General features: G+C 42.1%; 1 protein-coding gene across 9 annotated transcripts in view; it reads right to left on the bottom strand.

Moving 5' to 3' along the window:
- CCNY (cyclin Y) overlaps positions 1-27,410 on the bottom strand; it is a 330,334-nt gene that overhangs the window by 27,424 nt on the left and 275,500 nt on the right. For all 9 annotated transcript variants that reach the window (XM_055092655.1, XM_055092654.1, XM_055092650.1 and 6 more), the window contains 4 exons: positions 26,906-27,006; positions 17,850-17,885; positions 13,822-13,879; positions 13,609-13,728 (listed from right to left, as the gene is read on the bottom strand). In XM_055092655.1, the coding sequence (XP_054948630.1) occupies positions 13,609-13,728; positions 13,822-13,879; positions 17,850-17,885; positions 26,906-27,006 (315 nt within the window). The remainder of the gene's footprint in view (positions 1-13,608; positions 13,729-13,821; positions 13,880-17,849; positions 17,886-26,905; positions 27,007-27,410) is intronic.

Below are 27,410 nucleotides of genomic sequence, written 5' to 3'. Positions count from 1 at the left end.
TAAGACATCAACACACATTAGCCTAGACCTATACAGAGTGAGGATGATCAATATCGCTGTTTTCCGCCTCCACATCTTGCCCCACTGCCAGGTCTCCAGAGGCAATAATACACACAAAGCAGTGGTCTCCTGCCTGCTTCCAGAACACCTCCTGAAGGACCTGCCTAAGGCTGTTTCACAGTTAACTTTTTTTTTTTAAATAAGTAGAAGGAGTACATTCTAAAGTTAAGAATAAAAAGTAAACACATTAAACAGTAACAGAGTCGTTTATTATCAAGTATTATATGTACTGTGCACATGCTAGACTTTTACATGTCTGACAGCACAGGTTTGCTTATATTAGCATCACCACAAACATCTGAAACCTAGGATACGCTAGGATGTTATGATGTCACTAGGCGACAGGAATTTCTGAGCTCCACTATAATCTTCTGGACAAATGTCATATATGTGGTCCATCGTTGACTGAAACACCATTATGTGGCACATGACCATATTGTTACAGCTCACTGCTGGGGGATCAACTGTGTCCTGTATGACTCCACTGGGAGAGGACTCTTTTTCCTTCAGACTTCGACCCATGGGCCCTCCCCTTTTTGCTGATTTTGCATTGTACCCTGACATTGTAATATGTCATAGCTGTAGAACTATATGCTGGGTCCTGTGAGTCCTTTTAGTGAATAATCAAACCTGAGGTGGTCTTGGGGACTCCCAACACACACAGTATTTTACAAATGGCAGGCTGCACCCGATTAGTGGGGTTTTAAACAAATATACAAGATTATGAACAGCATTCTTTACTGAAATTTTTTAAAAAATGAAATAGATGTTAAAGAGTAGATCTAACAAGTTGAGGTATCTGTTTATGAAATCCTGGGCAGTGATGTGCGCTAAGATGAACATAATTTGTATTGCACTTGCCTTTAACTTTACTGAATTTGCATAAGCATGGCAACTCTTAGACTCCCTGTCACTAAGTTTAGATAACTAGTGACTTGACCACCACTTATTATTTGCCAGCAATTGAAGGAACAACTGAATATGTCTGGACTCATCACCGAATAGATGCCACCTGAATAACAGCTTTTGAATTCCTCAGAATCTATTAAAAGTGACATAAAGGAAGTCTTTCAGGGTCAGACTCAATTGATTCCACAGTCACTTCACCATCAGAGCACAAGACTCTGAGAAGGGATTTGGAGGCTGCAGTTCAGGGGTTGAATGGCAGGCACCGGACAGCCGTGCAGCAATGGCTGGGCCCTGCCAAGGCCTCCCCAGGCTGAGACCCAACCCCACTTGGCATGACCAGTGGTCCTGACAGGCTGATATAACAAGCACTCTTCTCAGAATGCATCACCTAGGGAGGTGGAACACAACTGCCTGCATATGTGTGGTTTGCACAGAGTGACCTCATTCGAAGGATACACAGTACAGAAAGTGGAGAAAAAGAGTGACTACAAAGCAGAGGAACCTGACAAACACGACCTCAGCCAGGGATCAAGGTTATCATCAATAGTCATGAGTCATGTTGATCAAATGTACCTTTGATGTGATGTGCTAAAAATGGTGCTTTACCTTTGTTATTTTCCTCCAAAAAAACATACAATCCCAGTCTAATCATGTCAAAAACATCAGACAAATCCCAAGTTAGGGACATTCTACAAAAAACTAGCCAGCACTCCTCAAAACTGTCAAGATCGTCAAAAACAAGGAAAGCCTGAGAAACTATCACAGCCAAGAGGAGACTAGGGAGACACGGCAACTAGATACAATATGGTGTCCTGGATGGGATCCTAAAGAAGAAAAGGGATGCTGGGTAATGACAACTAGATACAATATGGTGTCCTGGATGGGATCCTAAAGAAGAAAAGGGATGCTGGGTAATGACCACTAGATACAATATGGTGTCCTGGATGGGATCCTAAAGAAAAAAAGGGATGCTGGGTAATGACAACTAGATACAATATGGTGTCCTGGATGGGATCCTAAAGAAGAAAAGCAATGCTGGATAATGACAACTAGATACAACATGGTGTCCTGGATGGGATCCTAAAGAAGAAAAGGGATGCTGGGTAATGACAACTAGATACAAGATGGTGTCTTGGATGGGATCCTAAAGAAGAAAAGGGATGCTGGGTAAAAACTAAGTAAACTGCAGTAAAAATGAACTTCAGTTAATAATAATATATGGGCAGGTATGGTGGCTCACACCTGTAATCCTAGCACTCTGGGAGTCAGAGGAGGAAGAGTCACTTGACGACAGGAGTTCAAAGCCGGCCTGGGCAACACAGCAAGACCCAGTCTCTACAAAATATTTTTAAAAATTAAGCAAGTATGAAGGTGCACAGCTGTAGTTTCAGTTACTCAGGAGGCTGCAGGGACAGTATCACTTGAGCACAGGAGTTTGAGACTGCAGAGAGCCATGAATGGTGCCAATGCACTCTAGACAGGGCAACAGAATGAGATCCGTCGCAAAAATAATAGAATAATAATATACCAGTATCAGTTCATTAAGTGTAACAAATAGCTCACACTAAGATACTAAATTATGTACATTATATAATTTTATAATACTATAGATGTTAAAAATAAACTGGATGTGGGATTTATAGGAACTCTGCTTTCTTCACAATTTTTATGTAAATCTAAAACTAATTTAAAACAAAAGTTTATTAAAAAATACATCTATGGAAATGAAAGTATAACCCAGCAAAATTTATGCAATGCAACTAAAGCTTAGAAATTCATAACTGTAGATGCCTGTATTAAAAAAAAAATCTCAAATCAATAACCTAACTTTCCACATTAAGCAACTAGAAGAGCAAACTGAAACCAAAGTAAGTAGAAGGAAGGAAGTAATCGAGATTAAAGTGGAAAGAAATGAAATAGAAATACTAAAACGAGAGAAAATCAATGAAACTGAAAGTAGATTCCTTGGAAAAAACAACAAAATTCAAAAACCTGAAGGTAGACCAACCAAGAAAAAGAGAGATGGCTCAAATGAGTAAAATCAGAAACAAAACAGAGGACATTATAGACTTTACAGAAATAAAAAGAATCATAAAGGAATACTGTGGAACAACTGCATGACAACAAATTGGGTAATGCTGATGAAATGCACAAATTCCTAGAAAAACACAAACTACTGCAACTGACTCAAGAAGAGATAACCTGAATAGACCTGTAAGAAACAAGCGAAGAGACTGATTAGTAATGTAGAAACTTCCAACAGAGAAAAACCCTGACCAACATGGCTTCAGTGATAAATTCTACCAAACATTTAAATGAGAATACCAACCTTCCGCAAACTCTTCAAAAAAAAGAAAAAAGTAGAAGGAATATTTCTCAATTTGTTCTATGAGGCTATTATTACCCTGATACCAAAACCAAAGCTATCACAAGACCAAATTCCTTACAAATATGGATGTAATTATCAACAAAAGACTAGCAAACTGAGTCCAGCGACATATAAAAAGAATTATACACTGTGACCAACTGGGAATTATCCCGGAATGCGGGGTTGATTTAACATATTAATAGAACAAAAGACAAAAACTACATGATCAATCACAATAGATGCAGAAAAGCATTTAACAGAATCTAATACCCTTTCAAAATAAAAACACTACACAAATTAAGAATACAAGGAAACTTCCTCAATCGATAAAGGACATCTACAAAAAACTCACAGCACACAGCACACAGCACATTTAATGGAGAAGAATGGAAAGCTTCACACCTAATATCAATAACAAGACAAGGATGTGCACTCGTGATACTTCTATTCAACACTTTACTAGAGGTACTAACTGTGGCAACTAGGCAAGAAAACCAAATAAAAGGCATCCATAATGAAAAGGAAGAAGTAAAACTATCTCTATTTGCAGGTGATCTTCCCATGTAACATTCTAAAGAATCTACTGAAAAAATTATTAGAATAAATGAATTCAGCAATGTGGCAGGGTACAAGATCAATCTATAAAAATAAATTGTATTTCTATAGTCTAGCAATAAACCACCAAAAATGAAATTAAGAAAACAATTCAATTTATAACAGCATGAAAAAGAGTTAAATACTTAGGAATAAATTTCCTTTTCTTTTTTATTTGAGACAAAGTCTCACTCTGTCACCAGGCTGGAGTGCAGTGGCGCAATCTTGGCTCACTGCAACCTCTGCCTCCCGGGTTCAAGCGATTCTCCTGCCTCAGCCTCCCGAGTAGCTGGGACTACAGATGCATGTCACCACACCCAGCTAATTTTTGTGTTTTTAGTAGAGACGGGGTTTCACCATATTGGCCAGGATGGTCTCGATCTCTTGACCTCGTGACCCACCCTCCTCAGCCTCCCAAACTGCTGGGATTACAGGCGTGAGCCACCGCACCCGGCCCCTAGGAATAAATTTAACAAAAGAAGTATAAGATTTGTATACTGAAAACTATAGAAAAACGTTGACAAAATGAAAGAAAATCTAAATAAATAGAAAGATATTCCATGTTAGATTTGAATGCTTAATATTGCTAAGACTGCAATACTTCCCAAACTGATCTACACAGTCAATGCAATTCCTACTAAAATCCCAAAACTTTTGAGGTGGTGGGTGCTGACAGAAATTGACAAGCTAATTCTAATGTTCATAGGGAAATGCAAGGATCATGGATGGCATGGCCAAAACAACATTGACAGAGAAAAAGCTGGAGACTCATACTTTCCAATTTCAACTTCAAATCTATGGTAATCAAGATAGTGTAGTACTGATATAAGGAAATACATATAGATAAATGGAACAAAATTGAAAACCCAGATATAAACCTTCATGTTTATGGTCAAGTGATTTTTGACAAGGGTGACAAGACAGTTCAATGGGGAAAGGATAAAGGCACTGGGACAACTGGATATCCAAATGCACAAGAACGAATGTGGACCCCTAACTCACAAAAATTAGCTCAAAATGAATGACAGACCTAAATTTAAGAGCTACATTTATAAAACTCCTAAAGGAAGATATAGGGGTAAATCATCATGACCATGGGTTATGCAATGATTCTTAGATAAGCACAAGTGACAAAAGAAATACATTGGGCTTCATGAAAATAAAAACCTAAGTTGCAAACTGATACCATTACAAAACAGAAATGACAAAACAGACAAGAAAATGTGTGTGAATCATATACCTGACAAAGGAGTTGTATCCAGAACATATAAAGAACTCCTATAATGCAACAACCAAAAGACAACCCGTTCTTAAAATGGGCAAAGAATGTAAATAGATACTTCTCCAAAGAAAACGTGCTCAATAAACACATGAAAAGATGTTCAACCGTCATTAATCCTCAGGGAAATGCAAATAAAAACAATGACCTAACCCTTCAAACCCACTAGAATGGCTAACATGAAAAAGACAGACACTAACAAGCATTGATAAGGATGCGATGTGGAGAAACTGAAAATCTCATTATGTTGCCAAAGGAAATCTGAAATTGTGCAGTCACTTTGAAAAACAGTCAATCTGCTGTTCCTCAAAACAGAGTTACCATATGACCCAACAATTCCACTTCTAGATATAAACCAAAAGAAATGAAGACATATGCCCACATATAAACTGTATCAGTCCATTTTCATGCTGCTGAAAAAGACATACCTGAGACTGGACAATCTACAAAAGAAAGAAGGTTTAATTGAACCTACAGTTCCACATGGCTGGGGAAGCCTCACAATCATGGTGGAAGGCAAGGAGGAGCAGGTCACGTCTTACATGGATGGCAGCAGGCAGAGAGAGAATGAGAGCCAAGGGAAAGGAGTTTCCCCTTATAAAACCATCAGATCTCGTAAGACTTATTCACTACCATGAGAACAGTATGGGGGAAACCAGTGCCATGATTCAATTATCTCCCACCAGGTCCCTCCCACAACAAGGGGAATTATGGGAGATACAATTCAAAATGTGATCTTGGTGGGGACACAGCCAAACCGTATCATTCCACCCCGCGCCCTCCCAAATCTCATGTCCTCACATTTCAAAACCAATCATGCCTTCCTAATAGTCCCTCATTTCAGCATTAACTCAAAAATCCACAGTCCAAAGTCTCATCTGAGACAAGGCAAGTCCCTTCCACCTATGAGCCTGAAAACTCAAAAGCAAGCTAGTTACTTCCTAGATACAATGGGGGTACAGGTAATGGGTAAATACAGCCATTCCAAAGGGGAAAAATTGGCCAAAACAAAGAAGTTACAGGGCCCAAGCAAGCCCGAAATCCAGCAGGGCAGTCAAATTTTAAAGCTCTAAAATGATCTCCTTTGACTCCAGGTCACGCTGATCCAAAAGGTGGGTTCTGATAGTCCTGGGCAGCTCCACCTCTGTGGTTTTGCAAGGAATAGTCCCCCTCCTGACTGCTTTCACAGGCTGGCATTGAGTGTCTGCAATTTTTCCAGGTGCATGGTGCAAGCTGCTGGTGGATCTACCATTCTGGGGTCTGGAGGATGATAGCCCTCTTCTCACAGCTCCACTAGGCAGTGCCCCAGCAGGGACTCTGTGTGGGGGCTCTGACCCCACATTTCCCTTCCACACGGTCCTGGCAGAGGTTCTCCATTGAGGGCCCCACCCCTGAAGCAAATTTTTGCCTGGACATCCAGGCATTTCCATACATCTTCCGAAATCTAGGCAAACCTCAATTCTTGACTTCTGGACACCTGCAGGCTCAATGCCACACAGAAGGTGCCAAGGCTTGGGGCTTCCACCCTCTGAAGCAACAGCCCGAGCTGTGCCTTGGCCCCTTTTAGTTATGACTGGAGTGGCTGGGATGTAGGGCACCAAGTCCCTAGACTGCACATAGCACAGGAACCCTGGGCCCAGGCTACAAAACGCTTTTCTCCTAGACCTCCAGGCCTGTGATGGGAGGGGTTGCCCTGAAGACCTGTGACATGCCCTGGAGACATTTTCCCCATTGTCTTGGGGATTAACATTCTCTCCTGCAAGTTTCTGCAGCCTGCATGAATTTCTCCTCAGAAAATGGTGTTTCTTTTCTATCAGACTGTCAGGCTGCAAATTTTGTGAACTTTTATGCTCTGCTTCCCTTATAAAACTGAACGCCTTTAACAGCACCCAAGTCACCTCTTGAATACTTTGCTGCTTGGAAATTTCTTCCACCAGATACCCTAAATCATCTCTCTCAAGTTCAAAGTTCCACAAATCTCTACTGCAGGGACAAAATGCCACCAGTTTCTTTGCTAAAACATAACAAGAGTCACCTTTGCTCCAGTTCCCAACAAGTTCCTCATCTCCATCTAAGGCCACCTCAGCCTGAACCTTATTGTCCATATCGCTATCACCACTTTGGGCAAAGCCACTCAACAAGTCTCTAGTAAGCTCCAAATTTTCCCACATTTTCCTGTGTTCTTCTGAGCCTTTCAAACTGTTCCAATCTCTGCCTGTTACCCAGTTCTAAAGTCACTTCCATATTTTTGGGTATCTTTTCAGCAGCGCCCCACTCTACTGCTACCAATTTACTGTGTTAGTCCATTTTCACACTGATGATAAAGACATACCCGAGACTGGGAAAAAAAAGAGGTTTAATTGGACTTGCAATTCCACATGGCTGGGGAGGCCTTAGAATCATGGCAGAGGGTGAAAGGCACTTCTTACATGGTGCCAGCAAGAGAAAATAAGAAGGATGCAAAAATGGAAACCCCTGATAAACCCATCAGATCTCATAACACTTATTCACTACCACAAGAACAGTATGGGGGAAACTGCTGCCATGTTTCAGTTATCTCCCACCAGGTCCCTCCCACAATAATGGGAGTTATGAGACATACAATTCAAGATGAGATTTGGGTGGGGACAAAGCCAAACTACATCACAAACTTATACAAATCTTATCACAAACTTATGTTCATAGCAGCAGGATTCATAATAGCCAGAAAGTAGAAACAAGTTAAATGTCCACCAACTGATGAATGAGTAAACAAAATGAAGTACAGTGACCCTCAGCATCTGTGGAAGGTTGGTTCCAGGGCCTCCTGCAGATACTAAAATCTGAGGATGCTCAAGTCCCTGATATAAAATGGCAGAGCCATTTTCATATAACCTATGCACATCATCTTGTATACTTAAATCATCTCTACATGAGTTATAATACCTAATACAGTGTAAATGCTAGGTAAATTGTGGTTATACTGTTTTGTTTAGGGAATAATGACAAGAAGAAAATTCTGTACATGTTCACCACAGATGCAACCATCACAGGCCTAACCACATTTTCAATTTGCAGTTGGCTGAATCTTCAGGTGCAAAGCCCTTGTACAGGAGGGCCAACACTCACTCTGTCTCTCATACATATACGTATACATATACATATACATATACATATACATATGGGGGGGAGAGAGAGAGAGAGAGAGAGAGCCAAAAGCCTGTGGGTTGTGACCAACTCAGCATTCCACTGGAGGCTATATGATCAAACAGCAAACTGTTTATCATGAATGCAGGATGTGGGCAAACTCACAACTGCACCTGCCACCAGAAGGTTTGTTGAGTGTAATCACTCCCTGGTGCCGTGCTCCTTGAGGTTATCTACTGGAACATCTAGAGACTACTGTTCAGAGAATGCAGCTGTGCAGGCCTGCTCTAAGTCAAGCAGCTGACTGACAACCACCCCCTTCTCCGTATCTCCTTTACTCAATAAATACGAAGGGCTATAGAAGCTCTGGGCCCTTGTTCACTAAAAGCAAGGAGCCCCCTGACCCCTTCTTCCAAATACATTCTTTTGTCTTTGTCTTTATTCTCATGTTCGTCCTCCTTTGTTCACTCCAACAGGGATTAGGGCTGCAGCATATATATAGATCTATCTATCTATATGTATGTATGTGTGTGTGTGTGTGTGTGTGTGTGTGTATGTATCTCCATTCAATGGAATATTTGCAATAAAAAAGGACATACTATACATGCTACAACATGGATGAATCCCGAAAACATATGCAAAGTAAAAGAAGCCAATCATGAACTATCATATGCGATACTATTGATATGAAATGTTCAGAATAGGCAAATGAGATAGAAATTTGATTAGTGGTTTCCTGGGCCTGGGTGGAGGCTAAGAATGAGGAGTGAATGCCAAAGGGTAAGGGGTTTCTCTATGGGGTGAAGGGAATATTCTGAAATTAGGTTGTAGTGATGGTTGTACAATGTACTAAAACCCACTGAAATGCTCACTTTAAATGGCTGAATTGTATGGTATATAAAATATGTCCCAATAAAGCTATTAAAAAATAGGAAATAAAGAAAGGGACCACACCCCCTCCTGTCTGGTCAGCTGTCACTTTGCCACCTCGATCTCTTCTTGGTTCCCCTTCCCTTATGCCTGAATCCCTCCATCAATCACCAACTTCCTCTCTTTCTCCCTCTCCCATTGCTGTGGCTCTGCAGACAGAACTAACCTCACACGGAATGCTCAATCAAGGTTCAGTTGAGTGATGTCCCCGAAGTTGACGAGTTTGCTTCTGTCCCTTCAGAAAGCTTAAGCAGGGCTGGGTGTGGTGGTGCACGCCTGTAATCCCAGAACTTTGGGAGGCTGAGGTGGGCAGATCACTTGAGGTCAGGAGTGACCAGCCTAGCCAACATGGTGAAACCCCCTTCTCTACTAAAAATTCAAAAAAAATTAGCAGGGCATGGTGGCGCAAGCCTGTAATCCCAGCTACTCAGAAGGCTGAGGCAGAAGAATCGTTTGAAACTGGGAGGTGCAGGGTGCAGTGAGCTGAGATTGTGCCACTGTACTCCAGCCTGAGCAACAAAGTGAGACTGCATCTCAAAAAAAAAAAAAAAAGGTTAAGCAATGAAATGAAATGTGTCAAATGTTCTAAAACTACTGGGGCAGGGGAAGATAATGAATAGGTATTAAATGATCCTTATGTTTCAGGCACATCACCACCATGTACTTCAGCCAGTAGGCAGTTATTACTGTGCTCACTACATGTTCAACAAATACTTACTGAGCATTTATTATGAGCTGGGCTGTGTTCCAGATGTTGGTCGTATTGTAGTAAACCACATGGACAAAAAGACCAGACATTTCTTACGCATGGGGCTTACTGACAAAACAATAAAATTAATGACTTCAACCTAAAGAATGCTGACAGATGATAAGGAAGTGGAGAAAAAGCAGGAAGTGATGAGCAGGGAGTGCGGTGCAGGAGGGAGGTTGCAACTTCAGATATGGTGGCCAGGCAACAGCCCCCTGATGTGCCCTTTGAGCAAAGACGGGGAGGAGGAGGGCAGGACACATCTCAAACACACCTGGGACAGAGGGAGCTGGGTGCCAAGGGGTGGAGGAAGTCCTGAGGTGCAGAAGTCCCGAGGCAGGTGTGTGTCCGGTACATCCAGGGAACAGAGCAGCTGCAGCATGACACTGAGGAGAGTGGAGGCAGCTGGGCAGAGATGAAAGGGAGGCTTAATCTTGCTAGGCCCCGTCAGTAACGTAAGGGCTTTGTGTTTTCCTTTGAGGAAGATGGGAACCACCACAGGTTCTGAACAGAGGAGCGTGCAAAGTGAGAAAAAAAGAGCAGGACCAAGCTCCTTCAACTCTGAGTCATGACTGATTTTTCTACAGATGAACATCTGACCCCAAAGGAACTGGGGCCAGTCAGAATCTCCCCTCTCCAAAATTGAAAGAGGAGACTGGGTTAGAGGGTGTGCGGCCTTAAACGGAGAGGTGATGAAGGGTGGGGAAAGCTATTAATACTGTCCTGCCACATCCCATCCGAAGCAAGAAAGCCGACCTGCACATTAAGGCCCCAGAGCCACAGCAGTGCGCAAAGGTGAGAGAAGCAGCCCAAAGGAAGAGAAACCTGCAGTGGGCCTCATTCTACAGCCTGATGTCCTTCCAGACCTACAGGACAAGGGATATGCGAGACCTGCCTGGACCTTCCAATATATCTCCTTCTGCCTTGGCCTCTGGCTTTCTCATCCTTCCAACAGAAGATCCCAGTTCAGACAGGCAATGAGCTTTTCATGTTGTCGAAGTACCGCACAGGACTAAAGTGGGTGCCATGCATGGTTCTCAGGATCAGTCAGCTTGGGTGACTCCTGAGGGAAGGGCAGGGCCTCGTGGAGCAGCAGCTGGATGCCAAGGCCTTTCTGCCCACTTCACTGCAGGCCTGGCTTCCTCCAGCTGCTGCAGGAACACTACAAAGGCCTCTACATAACTCATCAAGGTGCAAATCAATTACCTCACTCCCTTTCAAATTTCCTCATGTGGCAGTATCCATAGGAGAGCTTTCAGCATATTCTAGGAGGCTAAAAAATACACTTAGTGATCTAAGTTATTGTTACTCCTTTAAAAGGAAGTTGATTAAGCTGTGAAATATTTGCTTTGGGTGAAGTAGGTTTGGGTGTTTGAAGGGCCTGTAGGCTCTCTGTCCACAGCAGGCTGCAGTCCTACTCCGTGTGGGAAGCACGGCCAGGGCTAACTGCTCTTCCTCCTCCATTGCCTGCTGAGCAGCATGCCAAGATGCCAAACACATGCCCAGTGAAAATAAGGGCTTAATGAATGTATCTCTGTCAACTCCAGGCCAGACTTGTCCTGAATGACTGTTTCTAACTCTAGGGAACACGAGGAGGGAAGAACAATCCTACAAGAGTCTTGCTCAAGGCACACGTCTCTGTGCCCTCTACCCACAAGCATGCAGCTGCGCTGATGAGCCTCAGCAGACAGCAGAGACCAGAGGATGGGCTGCAGGGCTGCACCTACCACGAAGGCCTCCAAGGCTGCTCCTCTCCAGCTGCAACCAACAAGACCCCCATACAAACTGGTATCCTGGTCAACACCAGTCTATTTCACAGGACAAATGAAGATTTCAATAGTTACAATGATTCACAAGAAAAGTGCCAGTCCTACACTACTCCAAAGAAATGAACTCATCAGCCCTGTCACCTTTGGTGAGTGATGCAGAGGGCAGCAAGGGATGCCTGTTAGATGTTCTCTCAAGGCAGACACTGGGTGAGCTGTGGGGTTTAAATGCTGGCCCTGAACATCCTTCAAGCTAAATAATAATCCCGACCAGGAAGGCACTATCATTCACAGCCAGGCCATATTTTTCTTAGGAATTAAAGGTAGAAAAAATCCCCGCCACTTTCCATCAACAGCAACTTCAAAATAAATCCTTCCTCATGGCATGTATTCCAGTACTAATTTCATCTATGGTTTCATCTGCTTTTCTTAATCTTCTTTTCCCTTCACTCAATTTCCCTACATAAAAATCTCAACCCTGTTGCCCTGTTGCGTGTTTTGGTTAGAACTTAAAATCCCTTTGAGGAACAAAGCTGGGCAATACATACATTTCTCAATTATGACATAGGAACCTGCAATCATTCCTAATCATCTAATGATTACTTGATTGTCTGTTCTATTATCCTTCAGGCTGTGAGTTCAATGAGAAGGAATGAACAAACGGATGAACAGATGAATGAATGAGCAACAAGCCAACAGGGTTTCTGTTCAGTTAGCCTCGGAGCACACAGCTCTTCATGTGGCGGAGACACAAAGAGTCCTTCGGTCGCCTGTAAAGCTTCTACTAGACAATTGTCTCTTCTCAGAAACTACAGGAAATGGTATTCTGATCTCCAGGATAGCTCATGCACAGGCAAAGCTAATTTCTCATCTAAGTTACACACAATGTAAAAGGTCAGTGACAAAAAGGGTTCGTTCCATTGTTAAATCTATTTCCCAAGTGAGATTTGACCTAAATAGTGCACAACATTTTAAGAATCCAAGTAAGAATACTTTTTCTTTTGAGACAGGGTCTCGCTCTGCCCCTCGGGCTGGAGTGCCGTGGCATGATCATAGCTCACTGCAGCCTGACCTCCTGGGCTTAAGTGATCCTTTCACCTCAGCCTCCCAAGTAGCTGGGACCACACATACGTGCCACCATGGCCAGCTGACTTTTAAATTTTGTAGAGTCGGGGTTTCACTATGTTGTCCAGACTGGTCTCAAACTCCTGGGCTCAAGTGATCCTCCCACCTTGGCCTCCCAAAGTGCTGAAATTACTGACATGAGCCATGGAGCCCAGCTGTAAAAACAAATTTTTATTTTTTCTTGAGTCTTAAAATATACGTTACCTCCATACTGTCTCTGAATATCCTGCAGACACATTTACTCAAAAGTCACAAAACAGAAGCTAGGAATATACACACTCCTTCCTAGACAAGTGTTCATATAAGATGAATGTATTCATCATATCTTACTAATACTATTACAATCTTTGTAGGGAATCAACACCAGGAAACCTAGATGTATACAGGGAGTACCTTGGCCATATAACCACTCTCTTAGCCCTACTGTTTTACTTACCTGCATTTTAAATTTCAGCATTTACTGGATTTGAACGTGATTTCACAAATGACTTTAGGTGGGGGCTACGGAACAATCTTCACACTCTCTTCCGGGATATCTATCCTCTATTCTCCCAGGAGAACGACAACACTGAAGCTTATGCCACGGTGTCCACAGGGTAACCTGGTGAGGATTCCCTGCTCCAACCTCACTCCGCTGAGTAACAGGAACGGGTCCTGGACCACCTCGGCTGGGGATGGGTGTGGCCATCCTGAGGGCACTCACCAGGGTGACGATGGCACATTCAGCCGTCAGCTGAGCAGCACTGAACAGTGTCCGAACAAACCGGTAAATCTGCTTCTGCTCTGGGTTGTGTTTGTCATAATCTGGTGGCACTTCGGATTTCTGGGTAAGAAAATATTTTCAGATGACTGATCTCCCGATTGGAGCAAAAGAGAAATAATTAAATCATCTCATGAAACATACGGAGGAGATTACCGAAAGAGGGTGAAGATTTTCATCAAAAATATCTAAGAGCATCCTTCCATCTGGGTCCCTGGTAGGGAAAATAATAGAAAATGAAACTTACTTTCTGCAAGAATGTCATTCAAATAAAACAAAAATACATTTTAATTCAATGACTCTTTTTTTTGGGGGGGGGGATACGGAGTCTCACTCTGTTGCCCAGGCTGGAGTGCAGTGGCGCCATCTCAGCTCACTGCAACCTCCACCTCCTGGGTTCAAGTGATTCTCCTGCTTCAGCCTTCCAATTAGCTGGGATTACAGGCACACACCACCACGCCCAGCTAATTTTTTTTTTTTGTATTTTTAGTAGAGACAAGGTTTCACCATGTTAGCCAGGCTGGTCTCGAACTCCTGACCTCAGGAGATCCACCTGCTTTGTCCTCCCAAAGTTCTGGGATTACAGGTGTGAGCCACTGCACCCAGCCAATTCAACTATTTCAAGAAACACAAGTCAGTGCTAAATGGTTATTCATGAATAATGATTTTTCTTGGGTGCAATACTTAATCACTTATGATTAAAATAGCCCAAGGAAATAAGGGTTATAAACCACACTTAGCTAAATTAAGTAAAAATTTAATTTTAATTTTTTGAGTTTTCAAATGAATCGGATCTAGGCAAATGACTTAAATTTGACATCTTATTTCCAAGCAAAGGTTGATGGATCTGCTTAAGCCATCACCATACTGTGGGTGATAGGCAAGAAGTGCCAGGGTAAGAATGAATATCAATGTATCCTAGAGATCAGTCTGATTATTCACGACACACAACGTCACTACTTCATTTAAGTTTCACAATTTTATACTGAAAAACAAGAGGTGACAGATAAAAAGTCTTTAGTCAATAACCTATATGTGAACAGTTAGCTCTTACCAGGCTGGTACGTGCACAGAACCACTTAAAGAGGTAGCTTTCACTGTGAACACAGTACCGTGGGCCGCTGGGCTCTGCGGGGACCCTCCGTACCTCACGAGTGACAGCTCTACTTTCATCTGTTATATGAAATTTAAGTTTTGCCTAAAAAATTTTCTTTAAACAACCAAACTTGGAAATGACAGCTTTTGGCTAGCTGCATGTAATTTCCATAGTCTGTGCTTCAGTGTCAGGCTTCAGAACTTCAGAAGGCTACAGACCTGTCCCTAAGACACACTTATCATGACAAACATTACAATTTCTGCTTTAGAAATTTACCATCTGTGTAAAAATAAAAGAGAAAGAGCTTAACAAAACAGCTCAATTTTCATTCCTCCATTTGCACAACAGCAATTATTATTATTATTTTTTGAGACGGAGTCTTGCTCTGTCACCAGGCTGGAGTGCACTGGTGCAATCTCGGCTCACTGCAACCTCCACCTCCCGGGTTCAAGCGATTCTCCTGCCTCAGCCTCCTTGTAGAGGCTGCCTCAATATCCCTTGTAGCTGGGATTATAAGCACGCGCCACCAGGCCCAGCTGATTTTTGTATTTTTAGTAGAGACGGAGTTTCAGCATGTTGGCCAGGATGGTCTCAATCTCCAGACCTCGTGATCCGCCTGCCTCGGCCTCCCAAAGTGCTGGGATTACAGGCGTAAGCCACTGCGCTCGGCCACAGCAATTATTTTTAAAGCTCTGGGCATTCACACCTGTGCTCATTTACATTTGCCTGCATGAACACAGACAGCACAGACACAGATCAACCCAAGCGAAAGAAAGGTTCAACCCAGCAGGTAGTCTGTGAGCAAAAAGCAGCTTCTGGGTGCACGTGGTTACACTCTGATACCGATCTGGGCTACAAAGAATCAGCGGATTCCCTCACCTTATTTACTGAGTTTTCAAATAAACCAAATCTTGAATCTCTATGAGGCATTCAAGATGCTACAGGAGAGACAGAACCTGGCCCAGGACCCCATTCCTCAGCAGTTGAGCCCCATTCAATTTTCCTGGAGAATGAGAGCCCCTGAAAGCATCCAGCACCCTAGAGAAACATTCGCCTGAAGTAATTTTTAAAATGAGAAGAGAGTCTAAAAATATAAATGAGAATTAAGAGCTCAAGCTAAGAAGACTCAGAAAAGGGGATTCTGGAGAATCCTCTGAGAAGCAGACTGTTTCCTTACTTCCTCTAAAAGCTGTGTGTCCCAACTGAACAGCACCACACCACCTTTATCAAGCTAACAGGTCTATCACCAGCACCGAAGGCCAGCCTAGTATGAGAGCGAAGAGAAGGCATGCAGACAGGCATCCCTCCTCATACCTAGAGACATGCAGGTGGCAATCTGTATATTAATCTTGCTTGTTTACAAATGCTCAATTTTTCAGTTGGACTTTCTCTACTTCCACTCACTTACTTTTGGTGCAATTTATCATCATTAATCTAGGAGAGCAATATGATTAATGGTCTGAGTGGTAGACTGAATTCATTTCCCAATTCCCCAATTTACTAGTTGTATCATCTTAGTCAAATTAATCTCTCTGTGCCTCAATTTCTTTATCTGTAAAATGAAGATACCAGTATCACCTTAAGGAGTTGTTATTAAAGCATGTAAAGAACTGACCAGAGCAGTCAGAGTAGGTGCTTCACAAAGCCAACTCATTATTATCAGCTCTGGCTACATTCACTTCAGGATCCATCATAGTCTAAGGAAGTACTGAGAAATATCTTAGAGATTCTAACGCAAAATTGTCTTGAAAGCACAACTGAGCTTCATCAATGGGATTGCACTGTTTCTTAAGCCTTACAAGTTTAAAAGGTTTGAACTAGTATAGAAATAGGCAACAAGATAAAATCTACACTTTCACTGATACATTACTCTAATTCAAGATTTAGAGTTCCAAAGTTGCACTGTTTTGTAAGTTCTTAAATCCAAAATTCTCAAGCACCATAAAGAACCATGAATCACAATTACAGTATGGAAATAGGTGATCATAGAGAATCCCTTTCTAGGTGTCTGCTTCTGGATATTCGTGTTTTCTCCAATACTGTGCATTAGAAGCTGTCATTCAACCTCCCCTGCACTGACTAACCACGCTTTGTAAACAGACAACGTGTGGGGCTCCCACCGGCTGAGCTCTGCACTTAGCATGTGGTGGCTCTGCTTGTTCCCAAACTAGTTCACACCAGCTGTGCTTAGCAGACTCGTGTAACATACATGAATGTCACATTATGCATGAAATATGACTACCATGAGAGTGGCTATGTCCTCATGAAAACGAAGGAGGACGCTTTGGAAAGATCCGATAAAAGGAAATCACTAAAAATAAATTTGCTGTAGATTAGGTGTGGTCAAAACTGGAAAAATTTTATACTCATCTGTTATGTAAATGTCTTCAAGCTTTCTCACTACTGACAAAAAAAAAAAAAAACTTGGAAAGGAAGAATTAATGATAGCTGTGGCTTATGAAAGAAATACATTTTGGTTCTCCAATCAATGTCCTGTGCTTGAAGCAAATGTCTTGAAGTTGCATTTTTAAAAATTGGCAAATGAATGTATTCTTACATGTTTTATGTTGAAATAAAATGTATAAGGTAGAGTTTTTTTTCACGCCCTGTTTTAACTGACTTAAAATTAACCAACTATTGCCAGATACACTTACATCAGAGAGGGCTTCTATATTAAAACAGTTCATGCCTAAATTTACACCAAAATTGCCTCTACTGAATTCAAACTATAAATTAAACATTTTTTCATGTTAAAGTTGCACCCAGTGAACTTTTAAAGTGACATTTTACAAAAGACAGAATGTTTAAACAAATTTTTCAGAAAATAAAGAAGAAAAAGGAAGCCAAACATCGTTGAGAAGCTTTGTCTGTTTTGCTGGTTTCAACCACGCTCATTTGGTTTCCACTGATTCTAAAGCAGTTCAGCACTTACCTGGGAAGTTTTAATAAATTATATTACCTTTAGAAATTCTATGAAAATATGAGTTAAGAAAGTATAATTCAAAGGTTTAAGCAACTAGAATATGAAAAAATAGGAACATAACAGAAGATAACGTATGATGTTTTTAGCACACAACCATCCACATACCTGTTTTTGATGTGATAATATATTGCAAGAGCGACACTGTAAAAATAGAATGCAGAGGTTCAGTGTCCATGAGCATATTCAAGACCTTACACATCACCTGGCCACAGTCTGAACATAAATATTTAAACAGAAGTAAAAGTCTAACAATCTTTCTGAACAGTCCCATCTCATTCACAATGCTCATTAGGAAAATGTCCTCTTCCGAGTAAATCAATGTGGCACTAATTCCCAGGAATTATTACATCTCTTCTAGAAACTAAAGAACTTCAAGTGATATTTAGAAACAAACTGCTCTTTCTATTCAGAAATTTTCAGCTTTCCTCACTTGTGGGAAAAAAAAAAAGCACTATGTAAAAAATAGGTGGTATAAAGAAAACACCTTTAGAAATCTCCAACTCATAACCTACTAGTTTAAAAAATTCATGGTTTCTTTATAACTACCAGAAAAATGTGAATATCACCCAAGAAGTCTGCTATTTTTCCCTTAATAACCTCTTGGCAATCTGCTCAAGTTATTCATTCACTTGCTGAAATGGTACTGTAACTTTTATTTGTAGCACTACCTTAAAATTTTATTTTACATTTTAAAAGGTCTTAATTTAATGAACAATTACATTCCCTTTCCCTGAACTTTTTCTTTTCTAAAACAATTTTTTTCTGACTAGAAAACATATTCATTGTAGAAATTCTGGAGAACATATTTAGAAAATGTAAGAAAAATATTCTGCCCAAATAAAACTATTAGCTTAAGATATATAGCTTTCTATAAATTATGTGTGTAAGGAGTCAGGTTTCCATCCTACTTTTAACTTTTTTCATGTTAACTTTTTTTTATCATTAAAAACATGATTTTAAATGGCTGATTATATTCCTTCATATGATTGTCGAATAATTTACTTAACTATTCCCCTACTAATGAACATTTAGGTTGTTTCTAATACTTTGCAATTATAATTAACACCATAATGAACATCCCAATATTTGTGCCATCTACAACTATATTATTTCTACAAGGATACATCCTATAATTGGAATCACTTGACCTCAAGTCATTAACAATGGTGAGGCTCTCAACACATATTGCCAAACATCTTTGCAGAAAGTCTACACCAGTGGACTTCCCACCAGCATCTGTTTCGACTCACACTCACTGACACTGACCCGAATGTTTTGACCAAGTGGTCTCCAACTGGACAGGTAAAAAAACAAACAAACAAAAAAGTTTTCCTTTTTCTATCTGAGTTTCTTTAAACTCCTATCAGGTTGGCAGGGTTATTCATGTTCTGGACAATTTTTTAAAATTTCCTCTTTCAAAAACTGTCTAGATACTTCCACTATTTGTGTTTTACATTAAAATGTATTGAGGAGGCCAAAAAAATTATTTTTAAGCCTCTAAGAACATAGGTAACTGGCTGCAACAGACGGTGTTCTGATCCTCTCAGGGTACCGACTCGGCCCGAACATTTCCGCTTACTCAGCCACGCCAGCTTAGAGACATGAGCACGCACCTTGGATTCCAAAGCACTCAGATGTTTTCCTGTGACTTAACATGACAGTAGCTAATCTCACTCTCTTATATTCTTCCAAACCTCTCTCTTTCCAGAGCTCTTCATTCAAATGACTTCAGCCTAGTTGAAAGTACTCATGAGCAAATAAGTGCTAATACATCCTTTTTCTCCTAACATCTTGAAAAGCATTGAAGCTGATGAAGAAATTGTAACTGGGGTATAAAAGAGCTTCAGAATTTATAAAAAGTGGTAAGGTTTTCAAAGTGTTTTCACGTATGTTAATAGTCCTGCAAGAAAAAATAGATGTTACTGATTCTATTTTATAAATGGGAAAAACTCAGGTTCAGACGGTAGCTGCCAGGATTTCTGGCTTGTATAAGGCTGTGTGCCCTTCAGTTTTGACCATGTAGCCTCTGGGAAAGGGAGGAATTAGTTTTATTCGTTTACTAGTCATGCTGTGATGACTGTTCTTCTAATCTAATGTTACATTTCAAAGGAATATTCATGTGATTAGTTTAATGTCTTTGAGAAAGAAGATGTTCCTGCTTCCCCTGTGAGGGAGCATACAGCAGTAGAAATATCACTAGACTGAAGTCACATCAGCCTGGGTTCTGAACCTGGCTCCTTCCTCCTTATTAGTGCTAATTCACCTCTCAGAGCTTTCATTTCCTCATTTATAAAATTAGAACAATACAACCCACATCATGGAGTTGTAATTATGATCAAATAAAAAAAGTATATAACAGCATGATCTTATATTAACTTTTAAAACAAAAGTTACTATTACTGATATTCCCCTAGTAAGAGGTCCTCTGGCTTCTGCCGAATGGGCGAGAATCTTCAGGGCCCCAAGATCACTATCTCCCAAGCTAAAGCCAAGATTGGATATTATCATGGCCTAAGACCTCCAGGAAAAGTAGAGCCACTCTGTAGGCCAATTTCCACTCAAGGTTATATCCCAGAAGTGAGACCACCAGGATGAGGGTTCAGGCACAGTACAGCTCCATGGACTAGTTTAGCAGTTGTCTTGAAGGAAGTGACTGCCCAAAGAGGCCATCAGCTGACAACTGAATCAGGCCCAGGCTTGTAGCTTCACTCTACACACAGTCTCTTTTGTCAAACCTGAGGCTGGAATCACCCCAAAAACGGATCTCTGCCCCACTGCGCCCCCTTTTAATTAGGCAGTAAGATGGCCTGAGACAGTGGGCCAAGTGGAACTGAAGGTCCTTTCATATCTTTGTGGCTCTACAAAGGTCTGCAATATTTCAACTGCTTGCAGCTGTGTCTTTTGTCAAATATGGCTGTTGGAAAAACCAGCTTCACCCGACTAGACCATGTCCAGGACTTTTATGGTGTCCCCTGGTTCCTGGACTTTCTGTTGGTCGACAACCTATCCTCTGGGAATTGTAGGTGTTTTAGAACCTTTTGGGTAGCCTTTTTTAAAAGACTCAAACCTGTGTAAGTCAGTGACATATTATCTATACAATGTTTTAGGCGACATGCAAGGCATTCACCCAAATAGCCAGGTCTCTGGCCATCAAGCCAAGGCAGTAGTGGGGTTCTGTGAGCACCCCTGGAGGAAAAACCTGAAGGGTCCACTGGGGGCCTCGCCGGTGAAGGCAAACATGTCCTGGGACTCTGGGTCTAAGGGTATGTTCAAGAAAGTTTTGTTATAGGACAATCTTTCATATTCCTAAACAAGCAGTTAGTCTTCTGGGGCTAACATTTGGGACCGCAGCATGTGTGGCCAGAGTCACCTTAGTTTTTGGTAATCAACCATCATCCTTCGGGTGCTGTTACATTTTTGCATCGGCCACACAGAGCTGTTGTATGGGTTCTGTGTAGGATGCACAATCCTCACCCTCTTTAGTTTTGGAGTAGCTGCTGTTATCTTTCTGAGTCTTCCTGGGAGACGTGTATCTATACAATCTATCTTGGGTGGGGTCACATACTGACTCTCATTTGGCCTCCCCCTGGAGTGTGGCTCTTATTGCCCTTGCCCAGAGATGGAATTTGTCTGCGTTCCTCTAAAGGCAACTCCCAGGAGAATGTCTCTCCCCAAACTGTGTTTTGAGACTGATATGTAGACCCACAGTGGGGTAAGAGGAGCATGTCTAATTTGTAACAGGAGGCGTGCTCATCTCACAAAGGCAGGTGGATGGATCTCTGGATCCATATTTATAAGTCAGGGGCCCAGAAACTGTGAGGATCAGCAGGCATGGAGTACGCTCAGCCCTGGAGCCACCAGAGTCAAAACTCTTTGTTTAGAGGGAACCAATGAATGGCACCACATTGAAGAAAACTTTGCTTTCTTGTCAGTGTAGAGGTTGCGGTGCTCACCACCTTCTGTCCTTGGGTTTTTTTCTAGAGGCAGTGCCCAGGGTTTAGGATTAACCCTAGTGGTAAACTGGCACTCTGGCTTTAGGGACTTTTAAAAGTCTAAGGAGAATTGTACTGGGCTGTCTATTTTGTTTTTGGACCTGTCTTTAGAAGGTCTTGTCAAATTTGGCTCCTCGACACCCGTTTTGTTGGATCTCCCTTTTTTTCTGGTCTCTTTTCAGGTTCCCTTGTTTTTGCAGCACTCCTCACCTTGGCTGTGCTGGTCATTGTTTTTACTTCCCCTATTTCAGCCACGAAGCCCCATCCAAGGGACCTAAGGTGGGAAACAGTGTCCTTCCATCCAGGTGGAGCAGTCTTGAGGGGCTTACCGTGCATGCTGGCAGTGAACGGGGTGCCATCCGGCCCCTGGAAAGCAGGGGCATAGATAGCCACCCTCACTGTCAATCTGTGCAACAAAGCCTGTGCCTTGTTTATAGGCTTCTATGGTGAAGGACCCCAAGGCATATCCCCTTCGCAGGGCCAGAACGATCCAGTCTCTCAGAGAACAGCCCAGGAGCCATGTAGGTGCTGTCCGATGGAGGAGTGCTGTGACACTGCTAATCTTTTCTGCCTCACCTCCAGACAGAACCAGTGTCTACCCTACCAGACAAGTGCCTAAGGCCTCCTTTAGTTTCTGCCCAGAGTGGCTAACCAGATCAATTAACCCTGGCGAGCCACAGAGTTAACCGGCTCTTACCACCCTTATCAAATCCAAGTTTACCAGGCCAAAGAGCGGTCAAGGCACTCTGATTATCGGTTAGGACACAGAAAGAATTCAGGGGACCTGGGGGACCCTGAGTGCCCAACTTCAGAGGCTTGGTCAGCTCTGCCAAGACCTCAGAAAATGGTGCAGTTTCACCAAGGAAGGGCCAGAGCCCTATCAGGGAACAAAACATTTGGACTATAGGGTTTGCTCAGCAGCTTTTGCCACATAGCTGGGGAGGAAGTAAATGCTATTTTCTTGCACAAGAAAACAAAATGGATTTGTGACTTTTGGCACTTCATTTGTCTTCTTACCCAGAGCTAAATTAGCAATGTATATGATAATCCTAAAACCTTTGAAGGGCAAGAGGGGGTGAGTTCTAGCAGCACAGTGGGGCTGAGCCATAGACAGGGCTGTGATGGGCATTAGCTGTTCCCTGGCCCTGGAGGCCAAGGACCCTGATGGTATGGCCAAGTGCGCAAAGGGGCTCCCCACCACCCTCCGCTCTTTTCTTTGATCATCATCTTATGCTTGTCAGAGGATTTGGTGGGGAGGGGTTGGCTGCAGAGGCACAAAGTGTGGCTGACAAACTCTAAATTCATACCACAGCTGTTGGCATTTAGGGGAAAAATAGGAAAATCAAGTTCTCAAAATAAAAAATTATGTCTACAGAAAGAGTGAGCACTGAATGAGTACCCAACTTTTTTATAGCTTTTCTTTCACTGTTAGATTAGCATTCAACCCTCCACCCATCCCCAGCTAGAATTTGCAAATACGTTTATTTCTGGCAATCCCCACTTTACAGGTGGATTATTTTCCATAAATCAGCTTACAAATCGCTGTTTAGAACCTAGGGCATTCTTCTCACAGTTACAACCTTGTAACTGGATTTCAAGAAGCAACTCTGGCCCATAAATGCTCACTTATGCCCACCATGAAGCTGAACTACAATATTAATGATTGTGTTATCAGTTTTAATGTCTGGAGTAGGGTGCAAGAGGACCTGGGTTAACGGGAGGCAAAGAAAGCAAAAAAGAAAATAGGAGTTTTCTTTGGACAGGAGTAGGGCAAGATGTAGGCAAAATTTTAGAATGGGATGGCATGTGGATTTCACAACTTCCTATCTTTTTCACTACTCTTCCTTCTGAGTATCCCTTTCCTCTCATATTGTCAAACCTCTAGCTGAAGAACTCAACTGGACCTGCTAATGTCTCTAAATGTTTTTGACTCTTTAGCTACACCAAGTGTGAGATGCTGGTATTTCCAGGGAAGGATTCTGATGGCATTACTTCAGCTGGTCCCACCCTGCCCAGCTCCCAGTGTGCATTTTAAAAAGAGGATACTTTTGGCTGGGCACTGTGGCTGATGCCTATAATCTCAGCACTTTGGGAGGCCAAGGTGGGTAGATTGCTTGAGCCCAGCCTAGGCAACAAGGTGAAACAAATGTCTCTACAAAAAATACAAAAATTAGCTGGGCATGGTAGTGTGTACCTGTAATCCCAGCTACTCGGGAGGCTAAGGCAGGAGGATCTCTTGAGCCTGGGAGGCGGAGTTACAGTGAGCTGAGATCATGCCACTGCACTCCAGCCTGGGGACAGAGATCCTGTCTCAAAAAAAAAAAAAAAAAGAAAAGAAAAGAAAAAGAAGATACTTTTTAAAGCAACTGAATTACAGACTGAAGAAGTTTCAGATGTGTGCAGTGCAGAGACCATGTCTTCGGGTCAGGGAAGCCCAGTATCTACACTGAAGTCTCATAGCCTGTTCCTACTCTTCAGCTTCTCTGTTCTCTACATTCTAACCCGCAGTTCATTTAAAAGTGGCAGGGGGACATTGGTGGGGGAGGGGAGGGTAGCTGTCCACTTCCATCTGGGGTCTTCAACTTTGGCTGCCTGTGAGACTCTCCTGGGGAGGTTTAAAAATCCAGATACTCACAGTATGCCTCAGCCAGATTCAATCAAGATCTGTTAAAAATCCAGACACCCAGAGAATGCCTCAGCCAGATTCAATCAAGATCTGCTAAAAATCCAGATACCCACAGTATACCTCAGCCAGATTCAATCAAGATCTGTTAAAAATCCAGACACCCAGAGAATACCTCAGCCAGATTCAATCAAGATCTGTTAAAAATCCAGATACTCACAGTATACCTCAGCCAGATTCAATCAAGATCTGTTAAAAATCCAGATATTCACAGTATACCTCAGCCAGATTCAAACAAGAGCTGTTACAAATCCAAATACCCACAGTATGCCTCAGCCAGATTCAATCAAGATCTGTTAAAAATCCAGATACTCACAGTATACCTCAGCCAGATTCAATCAAGATCTGTTAAAAATCCAGATATTCACAGTATACCTCAGCCAGATTCAAACAAGAGCTGTTACAAATCCAAATACCCACAGTATGCCTCAGCCAGATTCAATCAAGATCTGTTAAAAATCCAGATATTCACAGTATACCTCAGCCAGATTCAATCAAGAGCTGTTACAAATCCAAATACCCACAGTATGCCTCAGCCAGATTCAATCAAGATCTGTTAAAAATCCAGATACCCACAGTATACCTCAGCCAGATTCAATCAAGAGCTGTTACAAATCCAAATACCCACAGTATGCCTCAGCCAGATTCAATTAAGAGCTGTTAAAAATCCAGATACCCACAGTATACCTCAGCCAGATTCAATCAAGATCTGTTAAAAGTCCAGATACCCACAGTATACCTCAGCCAGATTCAATCAATATCTGTAAGGAGACCTCAATCATCAGTGTGTTTTTAAGCTCCCAGGTGACTCCTAGGTGCAGCCAGGGCCAGCAACAGTGATTTACACAGACAACATATTTCTAACTTAGGTGCTTGTGCCTCCTAGAGTTGACCAACAAACTATCAAATTGTCACATAGTTCTCTCACTAGGCTCCTAAGTGTCTGTGTCACAGCCAGTGGCAATTTTAAGTGGTCCAAGGATGAAAGTGTTGAGCAACTAAGACAGAGCCACCTGTGAATCCCAAGAGCCCCCAGCGCCCCAGGATGGGAAACTGTGCTACTCTGCCCTGGCTTCCAATGAGAGGAGTCCAGGATTAAAGGGAAGTTAGCAGCTTCTGTTCTGGGCTCCTCAGAGATTGAGCAGAAGCCAACAGTCATGTGGTACACAGATCTTCAGGGCTTTCCACTTCTCTCCGCGAGTCCTAATAACCTAATCTGGAAAATACTTCCAAAGGTACTGCACATCCCATTTCCCCTCAGTAAACCACAGCCCAAGGGTAAACGTGGCTCAGGCAAGGGCATGCGTGGTGGAGCTAAGACAAAGCTCTGTGACTGCTGCCAGTGTGAGTTTATGCCCACTAGTCACTTCCCGTGCACTCCGGTGCTGAGGAAGTAAGGAAGAGGCTGCATTGCCACTTAGATCCTGGAAGCACGGAACCTGACAAGCGCAGTACCAACAGGCAGCCTCTACCCAAGCGGCCTTGTCCTCCACCTTCTGCCTAGAGCAGACACTGACTACAGATGGCTATAGTCCTCACTGCCTGACTCATCATCACATGTGGTCATACTCAGAACAGGGCTTCTAGGCCTGAAAACCTGGCCCACTGAAATGGACGAATACTCCTTATTTAAAATTTAAACACTTATTTCATATGCTGACATGTATTGTGAAATGTGTGCTTTCTTAAACAAGTATAGAGATAAAATTCAGATTTTTTTAAACTGAGCTGCTGACCACAGGCCAAAGCACATCAGGTTCTCTATAGTACTTGCCAAGGGTCATTATTACCATAATGCTAGTGGTACAATAAAGGAAAAACCAGTGTTCCCTCCCTCTTTAAAGTACGGAAACTGAAGCACCGTAAGGGAAAGAAGTTTATCCCAAGACTCCCCCTTCCTTCCTCCCTTATAAACTCCATTTAAAAATATGGAATTAAAGGCCCCACAGAAAGGATCCCACCCATGTTCTCTTTGTTGGTGAGAGAGCCATGGTCAGAACTCAGATCTCCAGACCCCAGGCAAGTGTACCTTCACTAGGCCAGGCAGGCTTTCTACTGGAGCCCCGGGTCTTCAACTGGGAACATAGGAGTCTCATTTTATTTAGAAGGTAAAAAGTTAGTGGAGTTATGCCAGGATGGCTTCAATAAAAAGTGCAAGGGTAGAAAGTATGAACAAAAATAAAAAATACATTTTAAGTAATCTACATTTAAAATACTTTAAGATTCTGGTCTTTTAATGTAAATAGTACTATGTAAAAATATTTCAAATACCCCACATTTAACTACCAAAATCATTTTTTAAAAAGATTTCCTGAATTATCAGTGCTACCCCTACTCCCACCCATCCAATCTTATCACTCCCAGACCCCACAACCAACCAGCTTAGCTGTCAGGTTAAGGAACAGAAAAAGCATTCAGTTAAGTAAAAAAAAAAAAAAAAGAAAGGAAGGAAGGAAGGAAGGAAGGAAATAAATCCATATACCCACCATTTAATTGTATACTTGAGGTTTGGTTGACTGACTGTGCTATCATCTAGGAAAATGGTGGAGCAGGAACTGTATTTCCTTGCTATTTGTCCTGGAGGATGCTAGAAAACAACAGCAAGAAGATTAAGGCAATTACACAGGGCTCAGAATTCTTCCAAGAAACATCACCCCCCCTTAACTTGAGATAAGACCACAGAGGAAAAATGTCTTAGCAAGAAATGTCAACATTACCACCAAGAACAGTACAAAAACACTTTATTCATAAAATGAACTTCCTTGCTCTTCCATATATAAAAGTCACCAGGACCACGCCTAGTCCCTAACTTCTTGCATCAGGAGAACAGTAAACTCTTGCAATCAAGCATCAAAAAGCATGTTTCAGAGTCCACAAAAATCACCTGCCCCATGGCTTGTATGAAACATGGGATCTACTAACCTAACAAAAGCCTGCAATTTAGATGGTGGCCTGGTTTTACGCACTAAGATCAAGACAAGTGTCCACTGT

This window comes from Pan paniscus, chromosome 8, assembly GCF_029289425.2.
Source record: "Pan paniscus chromosome 8, NHGRI_mPanPan1-v2.0_pri, whole genome shotgun sequence".
Classification (NCBI taxonomy): Eukaryota; Metazoa; Chordata; class Mammalia; order Primates; family Hominidae; genus Pan; species Pan paniscus.
Note: the sequence above shows the minus strand (reverse complement) of the source record. Positions and strands in the feature narration are given on the sequence as shown.